Here is a 13,572-nt window from a genome sequence, read left to right on the forward strand (position 1 = left end):
TCGGTGTTCAAAACCTTGTCCTGGTCTTACCCCAATTCACTACAATAAGCCTACAATAATAATTTTTATTTAGAACTGTTGGGTCGAATTTAGCACAAAATTGCAGGCTTACTTAATTCGTCCTTGTGCTTTTACATCATGCCCGTAAGCTCAGAAAAGGAGGTCACGTGTGTGTGTGTGTGTGGTGGCTAGGGAAGCTATGGCGGTTCAGTCAGACACAGTTCAGGACAGAAGCGTCATAACATCACTCTGGATGTTTAACTGTTAGGCGAAATTACTTGTTTTAATGTTTGGATATGTTTTCTGGTGGAGTTGTTGAAGTTTATATTGGCTGTCATGCTAACGAATCGAACATTACTAATTTGTTTGTTTACCGATCACAACGCTTTTAATAACAGTTGTCCGGTGAAGTTACTTAAACACGTTTACTAACATTTCTGACTTCAGTATTTTTATAAAATTGCTGCCATATTTGAGATACTTGAAGTGTGTTAGTGCAGATGTTTTTTATTTCATTAACCCCAGTCGTAAAAATGCACAAGTTGTTGTCGCTTTCATTGCCCTTTTAGCAGATAGACAGTCTGTTTAAACAGACTAGTAAAGAAGTTTAGTTTGTAAAATTCTAACTAAAAGCCACTATAGGTACAAGGTAGTTCCCCAAGAATGTATGCTTATATAAAAGATGTTTATAATGTATTGATTTCATAATTGATTTTAATGTACGTATGAATTTGTTTGTGTAATCATCTCTCTAATATAACTTTACTGCCAAAGAAACAAAGGAAACAGTTTATTATTGTAATACTGCATATTATTTTAATATTATAAAGTGTCATTTCTCCCCATCGTTATTGAATTCTCATGTTGTGCTTTTATATTGCAGTCTTATGGTTTGCAAGACCTACTATTGTAGTATTACGTGTCACTTGCATTGTCAAACATAAAAATATGTCTTCAGTTGAACTCGTATCATCCATTTCAGAAGTTTCTCCTCTTAACTTGATGTAATACAATACAAACATTAATGTGTAGTGGATAACACACTTGAATTCTCATTAAAATATGTAAATAAGAGTTGTATATCTTCCTAAAAGCAAGTAATATCTCTGTTATTATTGTTTAAATGAAACATGAAAAAAGCATGTTATGACGTGAGGATCTCCAAGTGATCACAGGCAAATCAGATAACCTCAAACCATAAGATTTATCCATGCAGAAGAGCAGTGCCGAAACAACTGACGTGTTCCTCCACAAATTGCTTGCAATTTTAGGTTGTAATCACTGATGCCGCTAGAGACCCCAAAGTTCAGTAGCGCAGCTTTAAGTACAGCAAGTAATATAACTGAGTTGAGTGCTTTGAGACTACAAGTGATAACATTGAATCAGTATGCAAAGCAACTACAACAAATAATGCATCAGCAATATGGGTGCATAATTCAGGTTATAACATTTATAACTTAAAACCGTCACAGCTTTTTTTTTTATTGTAGATATTTAATGAATTTGAAGCATGTTGGGTTTAGTATCCAGAGTTAAAACACTCAGAACGTTTTTGCTCAGTAATAATTGAATTAGAGGTTTTTTTTGCATATTCAAGTTACAGACTTCATCTGTCTTTCCAAGTATAGATGACAATGCATAATCGAATATTTGAAGGAAGTTTAAAATGAGGAAGTTTAAAATGCATGTCGCACATCACCTCTGTTTTTCAGAGCTTGTATGCACAAAATGAAGAGGCCAGTTGTGGTCTAAATAACGTCTACACAGGCCGGATGAAGCCAAGCTACAATTGCATTATCTAGACGAGTTTGACTAAATTTATGATTTCAGTTAGACTAATGCATTTACATGACAATCTAAAAATTAATATTATTATTGTTTTAGTCAGGCCTCAAACTGGCACATAAGGCTTTGCTTTTACAACAGCACAGAAGTAAAAATAACCAATTTAGACACATTTTGAGAATTTACAAGCAAATTTTGCTCTATAGCAGGAGTGGGCTATTATTTTGGTACAGGGGCCACATCGGGCTAAGTAGTGCATAGGAGGCCACATTGTACTACTTTTCAGATACAATGTTCTGCATTGATTTGGTTCTTTTATCTTTTAAGCCTAGAAACAGTTGTGTACAAAATTTTCTGAAGTGTATATGCGATGAATGGGACTGCAGTTGCTGAAAGTATTGTATTATTCTATCATAATTTTTTTTATTATTATTATGGCAGAGCATAATTACAAATGATTTATTTTACCAACTTTACTTCACTGGTAATTTATTATTAAAATTAACACTACATCAGGGGTCTGTTTTAATAAAAATAAAAGCCTTTAATGTTTGTCGTAAAGCGGGCCAGTTTACTTATTTTACTCTCAAAACATTATCCATTTACTAGCTAAAGGATCATAATGCGGTTCTCGTCAATGTTGTGCTTTCCATCCAGCATGACCATGATAAATTATTACTGCAAGAGTTAGATTAACATACAGGTGTGAGGGACAACACATTGGTCTCTTGCTTGTGTCAGTGGTTACCCCTATGATGTAGAGATCTAAGTTTATATTTTCTTAAATTATCACGGAGGTTTGCTCTCAAATTCAGTAGCACCAAACAGCACAAGCAGCCTTTAGAATGAACAGAGTGACCGTATCACACTTTTCCTTGAGCAGAAGGATATCACACTAGAGATCGGCAAGTTGTAAAGGGAAATCGAGAGCTAGAAAAAGTGCATTCGCATGCACGGTTGCACAAAATAAGTATAACATTAGGCGGAATTTCAAATTTGCACAAGTATAAATCTCTAATTGGGTGGTTTGCATCTCTTATCAGGCAACCCTGAACATGTTAATACTTGTGGAGGCACCTTAGGTCCCAATACAAGATAACTAAAATATCAAATGAAAAACACGCTTTTAGGATAAATGAGCCATGGGCCAGATTAAACCACGTGGAGGGCCAGGTCCAGCCTGCGGGCAGCAAGTTGTTCATGTGTGAACTATGGCATGTGGCCATCTTTAAAGGTTTTGGAAAGTTAAGGACAAGACCACTAGTCAGTTAAGTAGAGAAGAATCATAACCAAATTATTGTTGACAAAATTATTTGCAAAGACATGGTTGCAAAACTGCCTAGCCCACTGCTACCTATAATCCATAACAAACCATTTTCTTTAGCTCTTCAAGGTTAGTCTTAAGTGTAGGTTACTATCATTGAGTGTGTTTAAATATACAAAAATCTGAACTATGAATAATCAACTTTATAAAAAAAAACCTAATGCAAAAACAGTTTAAATTATTATCGGTCTAGAATGCCACTTAAGGTGTTTAAATGCACCTTTCTCTAATAGAAAACACTGTTTACATGTGTAAGATGTTTATAAGGCTAAAGCAACATAATAGGTGTGCATGTTGACTTTGAAATGGTGTCCAAATATATGTACATTTAATGCTGAACTTCAATAAGTTAACTTTCTTGCAGGGAACACAATTACTTAAAGCCACAAGTTTTTATGTTTGATTATTTGTGTGTGTGCCATTTTTGGTTTTCAATTAAGCCTCAAGCATGTATTTTATAAAATTCATGTAAATGTTTTGCCACCCAACTCATCATATTACTAGAAAGAGAGACAAGCACACATTCAAAAGAGAGCAGAGCTTTGTTTTTTCCTCCCTTAAACATGGACACAAGGCATCAAAAATACACAAGAAATGGACAAAAGAAAGCCAACAACGACAGTATATCTCTGAATACAGCCAACTCAAGATAAATACAGGATGAGGTTGGAGCGGATATTGAATATAGAACAAAACTTCAGAGAAAACAGAAACAGAACATGTAAGCTTAAATAGAGAAACAGACGCATAAAAGAGAAGTGTACACAGAAGATCAGAGGAGAAATAAGCAACAAATATGGACAGAAGTTGAGGGCGACGAAGAAGAATTTCTTGAAGTCACAGTCAGCAACAGAATAGTCCAGACAAAATTTATCTGTGAATAGACACCAACGACAAACGGCTCATAACAATATTCCACCATTTCTGAATGTGGCGAGTAAACTTAGTCATGTGAAAAAGTGTTAACACAAATATTATGATATTAATAAATGCCACAGCGCCAAAACATTTGAGCTCATAATAAATATATGTTAAAATCCTTAGTATTATTTAAATGCAAGCCTTAAAGGGAACATATCATAGAATCTTCTTCACAAAAATGTTCTGGCAAAGCCTTAAAGTACAACCAGACCATTTATTGAAACTAGTCTATAAAAACGGGTCACTCAACACATCACCGTCAGAACGCTTGGCACGTTAACAAATGACCACCTATTTCATAGCAACACCTATTCATTATTCATCAGCACCTTTGCAGGGACGTTACTCATTTCACAGGGTGAGAAAGAGGGCAGAAATTGTTAGCATTTATTTGGCAGTTATTTTTAACCAAAAATGTGTATTTTAGTTATTGATATGTATTATATGACACCTTTAACAGTAGTTCAATATGAACCAGTATTTCATATTTTTTAGTATATTAGTAATCTTTTCTTGACAGATGCATACAAGTTAGAATTGTACAGTAGTATTTAAGTCAAGACAACATGTCACCATTCATGCCAACTCAAAGCATTAGTTGAAAAGACACTGTGCAACAACTGCTCAAATCAACAATTAACTATTTGCGACTGAGCTTTATGCGGAGTAGTAAATGTATACGGTCTGAAGTTATAGAGCTCAAGGTTAGCTAAGCAATTTTGTCATGAGGATCAATCTACAACTGCAAGACTCTAGCAACAGCAAAATCCACAGACAACAAATTTTCACACACATGCACAGGCCTATATTTACATAGAGGTCATGTCGTTGAGGGCATGATCCAGCTCTTCACTAATGGCCTTATACTTAAGTTTCTGAGCGTAAAGCTCATCTGTTCACATACAAAGACAGAGAGAGCAAAGAGGAAGGAAAAAGAAAAGTATGAAGGAAAGATAAAGGCAAATGCAGGAAAAAGGAACAAAGATTATAATTGTAAAAGAAGACAGGAAAAGGATAGTGTGATAATGCTATAAATACAGTATGACCAGTAGATCATACTGAAGGGTGGAAAAGAGACAATCATACCTTCCAAATCATCAATGGTTTTCTCCAGTTTGGCCACAGACCTCTCTGCAAACTCAGCACGGGTCTCAGCCTAGCAAAGAAGGGCAAACACATATGATCAGGTTCTGGATCAGTGCTGGCACACAGAATCATATTCAACATGCTTAAAATAAAAGTCATACAAAAGCAAATCCAATTTGATATGAAATGCACCAATTAGAGAGACCGATCTACATTAGCATCCATCTTTTGTGCACAGAAACTAGAGCTGTCAATGCATCAAAATTAATCATGGTTATTTTGGCACAATTTCAATACACTATACATTTGTCATTTCAAAAGGAAAAAGTAGTATGCAACATTTTGTCAGAAGCTATTTTTTGCCATTTGACTGATTGCAATACTTAAGATGTTTGGTCATGAGAGAGCCTATGATGTGTAAAGTCACAAACCCAAACCATATTTGAGAGCGAAGTCAGAGGAGAAGATTTTCAGTAAATAATTACTTAAATTTCAGTCTATTCATCAATAAAGTATCAGAAAATAGTATAGCTTCAGAAAACCCTGAATGTAGATGTAAATACTACATTTACGGTGCTTTTGCACTTTCTGTAGCATAACAGACTTGATCACTACAAACTGTTGTTGTAGGAACAGAGCTTCTTTGCATACCAAAATAAAAGAGTATAGTTTAGGAAGTAAATGATGACAATTTTCATTTTTGATCGAACAATTCCATTAAGTAAACACATGAACTGCATTACATATTTATGAATAGTGACCAAAGGTTTGAAGCTCCAAAAAGCACATAAAAAGGCAGCATAAAAGCAATCCTGTCGTTAAATCCATATCTCAAGCAAACCAATCTGTTTTGCATATTTCCAAAATATTTTTTCACTATAAATTGACACTCTCAGTCTCCTGCACATGCCTTTAGCACTAGAAAGTGTAATTGAGCTTAAAATCATGATCATACCATTCACTTAAATTGAAAGGATCTACAGTGTTGAGATATTCTTCTGAACACAAATCTGGGATGCATGTGGGCGAATAAATTAGAGAATTTTCATATTTGGGTGAACTATACCTTTAACTTTTGCATCCTTATAAGATAATAAAAATCTTCCATGTAACCTCATCTCACCTCCTTCAGCTTATCAGTGAGGATCTTGATTTCTTCCTCATACTTGTCTTCCTTCTGGGAGTACTGCAGGAAAAAAAAAAAAAGGAAGTTTAGTTGTGTGTGTGGGGGGGGGGGGGTTACCACTCAACATGCACCACTCCACATCAATTTGCATTTGGCAGACTTAAGAGCGAAACAGTTTCAAAACACTTTAGCATTAATGTTTTCAACAGCTCTGAGCAAAAAGTAGTGCAGCTGTCTAAGCTTTGACATCATGTGGCAATTTTCTTTTCATATTCCAGAAGTTTCCATGTTGGCTGGCTAAATTCTGGCCTGCTGCTGTTGTGCAAGGCTTCTGAAAAGATGGCTGAGTTTGCATATATACACTGCCAGTGATTTAAACAGATCAGGACATGTGTGCTGGAATGCAGCAGCAACATCAACAAAAAAGGTACAACAAAGAGAAAACATCTATACTTGAGCAATTCAGAAGGAAAGAGTTGAGTGCAACAAGCTCATGTAAAAAAATACTTTAGTATTATGACTAATATGTGTACATAGGGCTACACTAATCCAAGATTTGGACATTTCTATTGTAGTAGGCGCCATCGATGGATCCTATTGATTGGCGTTATAGATATAGCTCTGTTGGGAGAATATTGGATTGGTCAAAATGTTTTACTTTTATGCTGGTCACTGTGTTTGAGACAGTTACCTGTTGATGCTCATTGACCCCACCCATGGGCCTGACATTGCTTAAATGAATTCACATTTACTATAGTCTGCTGAACAAAATGTGGACAAATTATACACTTTTTTTTACAAGACTATATAGTAAATGTGAAATCATTTAAACAAAGTGACATCAGTTCGGGGGGCATGCACAACAACAGGTTAAAACACTGCTGCATAGCAAGCCATTATATATAGCATCCTCAGTCACTGCTAATAGATTTCCAACCATAGTATTCCATAGAATGTGCAAAATGCTGCCAAATTACAGGTAAATAAACTGGTGTTCTCACACCAGCTCATCTCATGCAACACAGCATTCATTAGCTTCACTTCTGCTTCGTTAATTTAATGGTTTAAATGGATGTGCTTAATTCTATAGGGAACCATGATGGTGTGACACTTAATTCTCTTCCATTATGCAAATGTCCTTCGGGCATATTGAAAAACATCTCATCTGAAGTTTTGATGGATGAGGAAAAAGGGAGAGAGATATCTTTGTCCCTGCAGCCAATTACGGCCTTTTCTTGATGTAATGGTCTCTGCAGTAATGTGGTCTGACACATGTGGCCTTTTGCTATGCATGATGACATACATCTGTACGCGGATCAAAAGGCCAATTGTAAATGAAGATGCTCACGTTATGCTCACATGACTAGTTAGATCCTGCTTTGATAATTAGGGAGTTTAGATCTGTTGGTGACTTGAAGGCAATTTGCAAGGCACCTTTGTGGGATTCACACTACAACCATTCAGAGATCATGCAGAATGAGACACACACATCCTACCTTCTCAGCCTGGGCCTCCAAACTCTTAAGATTGTTGGTGACATTTTTCAGCTCCTCCTCCAGCTCGGCACATTTGCTATATACAGAGTAGCCGGTTTGATTTTGGAAGAAGCAGAAGAGAAAGGAGTACAGTGCAAAGGAAGATGTGAAGACAGGCCAGCAGCAGAGGTAGAGCATGATGTCAAACACATGAATAGTAGAATAGAAAAGACTTAAAAAGGAATGCTCCAGATTAAATACAGGGTCTATGGACAGTATTTATTTACCGTCGATCACCAGAGAAAATACATTTTGAATCACCTTTGTTTGTATAAACACAAAACGAAATGTACTTACAATGGAAGTATATGGGGCAACCATCACACCGTAAACTTGCCCCATAGACTTGCATTGGAAGCGTGCAAGGGTGCCTACACACTAGAGAACATTCTGACATGGATATGAATGTGCAAGGTGTGTATTGAGGGTATGTATAAATTGCCTGTTTTGAATTATGCAGGAATACTGCAAACTGGATTTGCAAAATCACAACTGATCACCATTAAAATCAATGATTTTGCTGCATTCTTTGACAAGAGTATAAACTCCAGTGTATGCATCCTAAGAGGTCAATGCATTTTTTAAACTTTGCATGGAAAATAATTTCATCCCATATCGACAGCATGCCAGAAATACTGTTGATAGAGCTTTACTTGTATTTAACATGGTATATTCCTTTAATGATTATACAATAAACAGTTTATTGTAGTGTAGTTTGTGTTATTGCTGTCCCCTGCCACAAGTGCTTGGTGTTTAACTTATTCCTTGTGTGCAACGGGAAATATCTTGACTTGAGATTGTGTGATTAACAGTACTGTGTGATGGTGCAAACATGTTTCAATGCAAAAGAAAGCAAAACTTCTTTTGTAGAACATGAACATTTAGCTTTAGGCAGATATGACAGAACATGATTAAAGCTTGATACATGAGCATGCATATGATGCCATTCCATTTTTCCAAGGAATGACTTCTATCATGCTTTCTGAAAGGTTAGCAAATAAACTTGACTCATGCAGTTTCTAAAAGAATGATACCTGTGGGCAGTTAGATGAGTGGGAGGAAAGGAAGAAAAAAAAAAAAAAGAGGGATAAAAGACAGATATGGGTGAAAAACCAGGTAAAACAGTAGAAGCAAAGATTAAGAATGGCCAGTGCTGGAGGGAGGAGTCCTGTTTTCTTGTAGATATAAAGAGACATTTCACAAAAAGGAAAATTCCATCATTTAATCATCCTCATGTTGTTCCAAACCTGCATGACTTTCTTTCACGGAATACAACGGTGATGGTTAAGCCGAATCAGAGCCTCCGTCACCACTCACTTTCATTTAGGGCTGCAACTAACGATTATTTTGGTAATCTATAAATCTAACGATTATTGGAATGATCATTTGACTGTTCAGTAATTAATACAATGATGAATCTTTAGCTCTTAACTGACTATTCAGCTTGTGCCCCATCTTAAAAGTTGTATTAAATGTGCTTACTAACAATAAAGAGGAAAAAAAAAAATCATCTTTAAAAAATACCTCTAAATGACATTCACTGAAATATAGGGGAAAAAATACTTTAATTCAGTAAAGAAATTCACTATAAAAAATAAATAAATATATATATATATATATATATAGATAGATATCAAGTGTTTGTCTTGTTTTCCAATTGAAAATGTCTAAAAATACTAAACAAGATAAATTTACTTGAGAAGCAACATTGCTTTAAGAGAATGGATCTTAAATATAAGTGTATTTTGTGCACACACACTTTTTTTTCACTTCGTTATACTTCTGCGAGTGCAGTAAAAACAAAATATATGTATATTCAAAATCTATTCTCTAAAAGCAAGTCTGAATATCTTATATGCTGCTTCTCAGGTGAATGCATCTTTTTTAAAGGATTTTTAGATATTTTTTAATATTTTTATTTTTAATATTATATTCAACAATCTCAAATAAAAATAATTCTTCTGCAGTATAGCTGCTAAAGAAAATTTACACTGTATTAAATGAGTTCAAGATATTTTTATTGGAAAACAAGCAAAAACAAATCAAACTATTTTCTGTTCACTTCCATCTTGAACTCACCAAAAAAAAAAAAAAAAAAAAAACAACCTCTCGTATTAATAAAGCTGCGTATTACCAATTTTCTTCACGATAAGAAATGCACAATGACATATATTATGATTAGACAAGTCACGAGACATTGCGTTATAATCTAGCTGCAGCAAGTGCAGGCTCGAGGGACGAGCGTCCCTGCGACAGAGTGTGTATCAGTCGGGACATTCGCGCAACTCATAGAAGAGGCGCTGACCGCACAGAGAAATGCCAGAGTCTGTAGTTAATAACATGACCTGCTTCCGTGTTATTTGAACTTTAATAAAGCTATAACGCATTAAAATGGCAAACTTTCCTTTAAAGAGCTCCAACTCCACTTATTCCACAACAAGAGTGCTTCTGTATTTACTTATTTGGTATTTTTATATAATTCCCTTGTACTTTGTGATGAACATCACCGGTTTGGAAAGTTTAGAGTGCATCTGCACAGTGAGCTGTGTAATTCTTCCTCTCCTCAGTCAGACGTGAACTGCAGTGCTGCTCTCGTGCATCATCATTAGAGTATAAAATGATCTCATGTTACGTTAAAAGAGATCAAACTACTAATCAACAATAAAAAAAAAATACTATTTTTTTTTTTTAATCGACTAATCATTTCAGCCCTACTTTCATTGTCATGTTATACGAGTTTGGAACAACATAAGGGTGCGTAACTGATGACAGAATTTGTATTAACTAGTGAACTATCCCTTTAACTGGGTCATTTGCACACTCTCACTAACATAAACAAAACGTAGATTCTTTTTAAAAGCAGATAACATTCTCGACATTCTTTTGTGGTCCATACTTGCCACGTCTCCCACAAACACATAAGCGGTTGGGTAACGTTAACCAGCAGACACAAAATCGTTCATTTGGGGTATATACCTTCTCGTCTGAGGCGTGCAGAGTCTTCAATGTCTGGTCAAGAGATCTCAACTCCTCCTCCATCTGCTTGACATGGCTGTTAGTTTGAGTGGGGAGGGGAAGGTATGTCAGGTCAAAGGTCACACATGCCCAAACACAAATGAGAGGGGGGGGTGACATATGAATTTAAGATTCATATGGGGCCAAGCAATGAAATCACTCATACTCTCTCTCGGTCACTCACTCACACACACATAAAAGGGGATTATGGTTATGATAGAGCATTCCTTTTGTCATGCAGAATGAGGCATATTTCTCACGCTGGGAAAACAATGAATTTGAGGTTTCATAGGCCTAAATGGACTTTGTACACTATATAGTGAATGTGATTAGAGAGCCTTTATGAACATGTCTGTGTATGTTTATTTTGCATTTTAGATTAACCTCTCAGCAAGCTCTGCTCTCTCCTCTGTACGCTCCAACTCTCCCTCAACAATCACCAGTTTACGAGCCACCTGTAACACACACAAAAACCTCTCAAAATGCTGAATCCATACAGTCAAGTAATGGAAATGTGCCTCATACGATGCCTTGGAAAACATATTCATACATAAGACCCCAAAACCGACCCCATTTATTTCCTTAATACACATCAAGGCCAGTTATTATTAAAGCACTTCTCATGTTCTAATTCCAAGGATGCAAACTCATGAGGGGTGAAAAAATCTTATCAGGTGTTCCAGCTGTATAATTCTGTTGATTTGTGTTTAAGCTTAAAGGGATAGTTAAAAAATTCTCATTTCACTCACCCTCATGCCATCCCAGATGTGTATGACTTTCTTTGCTGAACACAAATTAAGATTTTTTGAAAAATATATATATCAGCACTGTAGGTCCTTTTAATGCAAGTGAATGGTGGCCAGAACTTTGAAGGTTGAAAAAGCATATTAAGGCAGCATAAACTCAATCCATAAGACTCCAGTGGTTAAATCCATATCTTCAGAAGCGATAAGATAGGTGTGGGTGAGAAACAGATCAATATACAAATCAATATAAATCTCCACTTTGTGCATATTGCCACCTACTGGGCAGAGAGGAAATTCATAGTAGTAAATGGACTAAAATATTGATCAGTTTCTCACCCACCCCTATTATACCTCTTCTGAAGATTTTGATTTAACCACTGGAGTCGAGTGGATTACTTTCATGCCGTCTTTGTGCTTTTTGGAGTTTCACATTTCTGGACACCATTCACTTGCATTGTATGAACCTACGGAGCTAAAAATCTTAATTTGTGTTCAGTGTAAAAGAAAATCATACACATCTGAGATGGCATGAAGGTGAGTAAATAATGAGAATTTTCATTTTTGCATCCCTGTGATTTAATTCCAAAATGGACAAAAATATTTCACACCCTACAAAAGTTTTCCTCATTGAATATCCTGTTTCACTTGGAAATATGGTTGCTAAAGTGGTTTCATGTTGACGTCCAATGCTGTGGTAGAGATACAGTGATGTTAATATTAACATCATAAGAGTTATATGAATATAAATGGTCATTACCTCCTCATACTTGCGGTCGGCCTCCTCAGCAATGTGTTTGGCCTCCTTGAGCTGGATCTCCTGGAGCTCCATCTTCTCCTCATCCTTCAGAGCCCTGTTCTCAATCACCTTCATCCCTCTATACCAGACAGAGAGAGAAGTCAGCAATCAGGAAGAAGTGCAAATTAGGGTGGAGTACATGAAGAAATGTAATTAGTTTGTATAGACATGCTGAATCACACTCCATGAGCAAATATGTTCAAGCACGCACCTCTCGCTCTCATCTGCGGCCTTCTCTGCCTCTTCCAGCTTCTGAAGGGCTGTGGCCAGTCTCTCTTGAGCACGGTCCAACTCCTCCTCAACTAGCTGGATACGCCTGTTCAGAGATGCCACTTCTGCCTCAGCCTAAAACAAACATAAAAAAACAAAAACAATAAGAGACAGGAGACAACAAGCAATTCCAGAGAACTTCAGGAGCCACACATCGAGCATGACGTGATGTGAGATAAGGAACAGGAGGACTGGAAAAAATGGAATAGGAACAAAGACTTGAAAGACAAAGTTGGAGTCAATGAGACAATGGAAAACCCTCGCATGATGGAACGATTGACAGTTTCTAACTTGAGTAGAGTGGCACCAAACAGTTCAGACTATGTTTGCAAATGGAAATTATTTTGTGGTATTTGCCAATGTTCACAATGACTAAAATTCCTTGAAGATATAAGTGGCTTTAGGTCTTAGACTAACAAGCATTTACTAAAGTATACATAGTTTCTCCCAAAATACTAGTTAAGTAGGGCCTTAACCACAGGAACATTAACTTTACACTTAGTTCCCCTCCTGATGTCAAATGTATTGAATTACATTTTTGGTGACTACATTTTCACTAATTTAAATGGTGCACTCAAATATGAAAATTCTCTCATAATTTACTTACCCTCATGCCTTCCCAGATGTGCATGGTTTCTTCTGATGAGAAAGATTTTTAGAAGAATATCTCAGCTCTGTAGGTCCATAAAATCTAAGTAAATGGTGAACAAACACCAAAAGCTCCAAAAAGGAGATAAAATCAGCATAACATTAACCCATCAGACTCCAGTGGTTTTTGGGTGAGAACAGACAAAAATGTAACTCCTTTTTCCCTGTACATCTAGTCATTGCAGTTTCTATGCACGATCATGATTTCAAGCTCGATTACGCTTCCTTGTGCTTGATGCTTACACGATGCAGTAGATGGCACTGTAGGAAGTGCAATCGAGCTTGAAATCATGATGGCCAAGGAAAATGATGTACAGTGA

General features: G+C 36.2%; 1 protein-coding gene across 8 annotated transcripts in view; it reads right to left on the minus strand.

Moving 5' to 3' along the window:
- Nucleotides 1–13,572, minus strand: part of LOC127619630 (tropomyosin alpha-3 chain) — a 28,335-nt gene that overhangs the window by 1,710 nt on the left and 13,053 nt on the right. For 2 of the 8 annotated variants that reach the window (XM_052092556.1, XM_052092560.1), the window contains 8 exons: nucleotides 12,546–12,679; nucleotides 12,296–12,413; nucleotides 11,177–11,247; nucleotides 7,739–7,814; nucleotides 6,240–6,302; nucleotides 5,117–5,186; nucleotides 4,844–4,922; nucleotides 3,637–3,983 (listed from right to left, as the gene is read on the minus strand). In XM_052092556.1, coding sequence (XP_051948516.1) covers nucleotides 3,980–3,983; nucleotides 4,844–4,922; nucleotides 5,117–5,186; nucleotides 6,240–6,302; nucleotides 7,739–7,814; nucleotides 11,177–11,247; nucleotides 12,296–12,413; nucleotides 12,546–12,679 — 615 coding nt within the window. In that variant the 3' untranslated portion in view covers nucleotides 3,637–3,979. Of the gene's footprint in view, nucleotides 1–3,636; nucleotides 3,984–4,843; nucleotides 4,923–5,116; nucleotides 5,187–6,239; nucleotides 6,303–7,738; nucleotides 7,815–10,753; nucleotides 10,830–11,176; nucleotides 11,248–12,295; nucleotides 12,414–12,545; nucleotides 12,680–13,572 lie in introns of those variants that run through there. The other 6 variants (XM_052092558.1, XM_052092562.1, XM_052092557.1 and 3 more) reach the window with 3 other exon arrangements.

This window comes from Xyrauchen texanus, chromosome 26, assembly GCF_025860055.1.
Source record: "Xyrauchen texanus isolate HMW12.3.18 chromosome 26, RBS_HiC_50CHRs, whole genome shotgun sequence".
Classification (NCBI taxonomy): Eukaryota; Metazoa; Chordata; class Actinopteri; order Cypriniformes; family Catostomidae; genus Xyrauchen; species Xyrauchen texanus.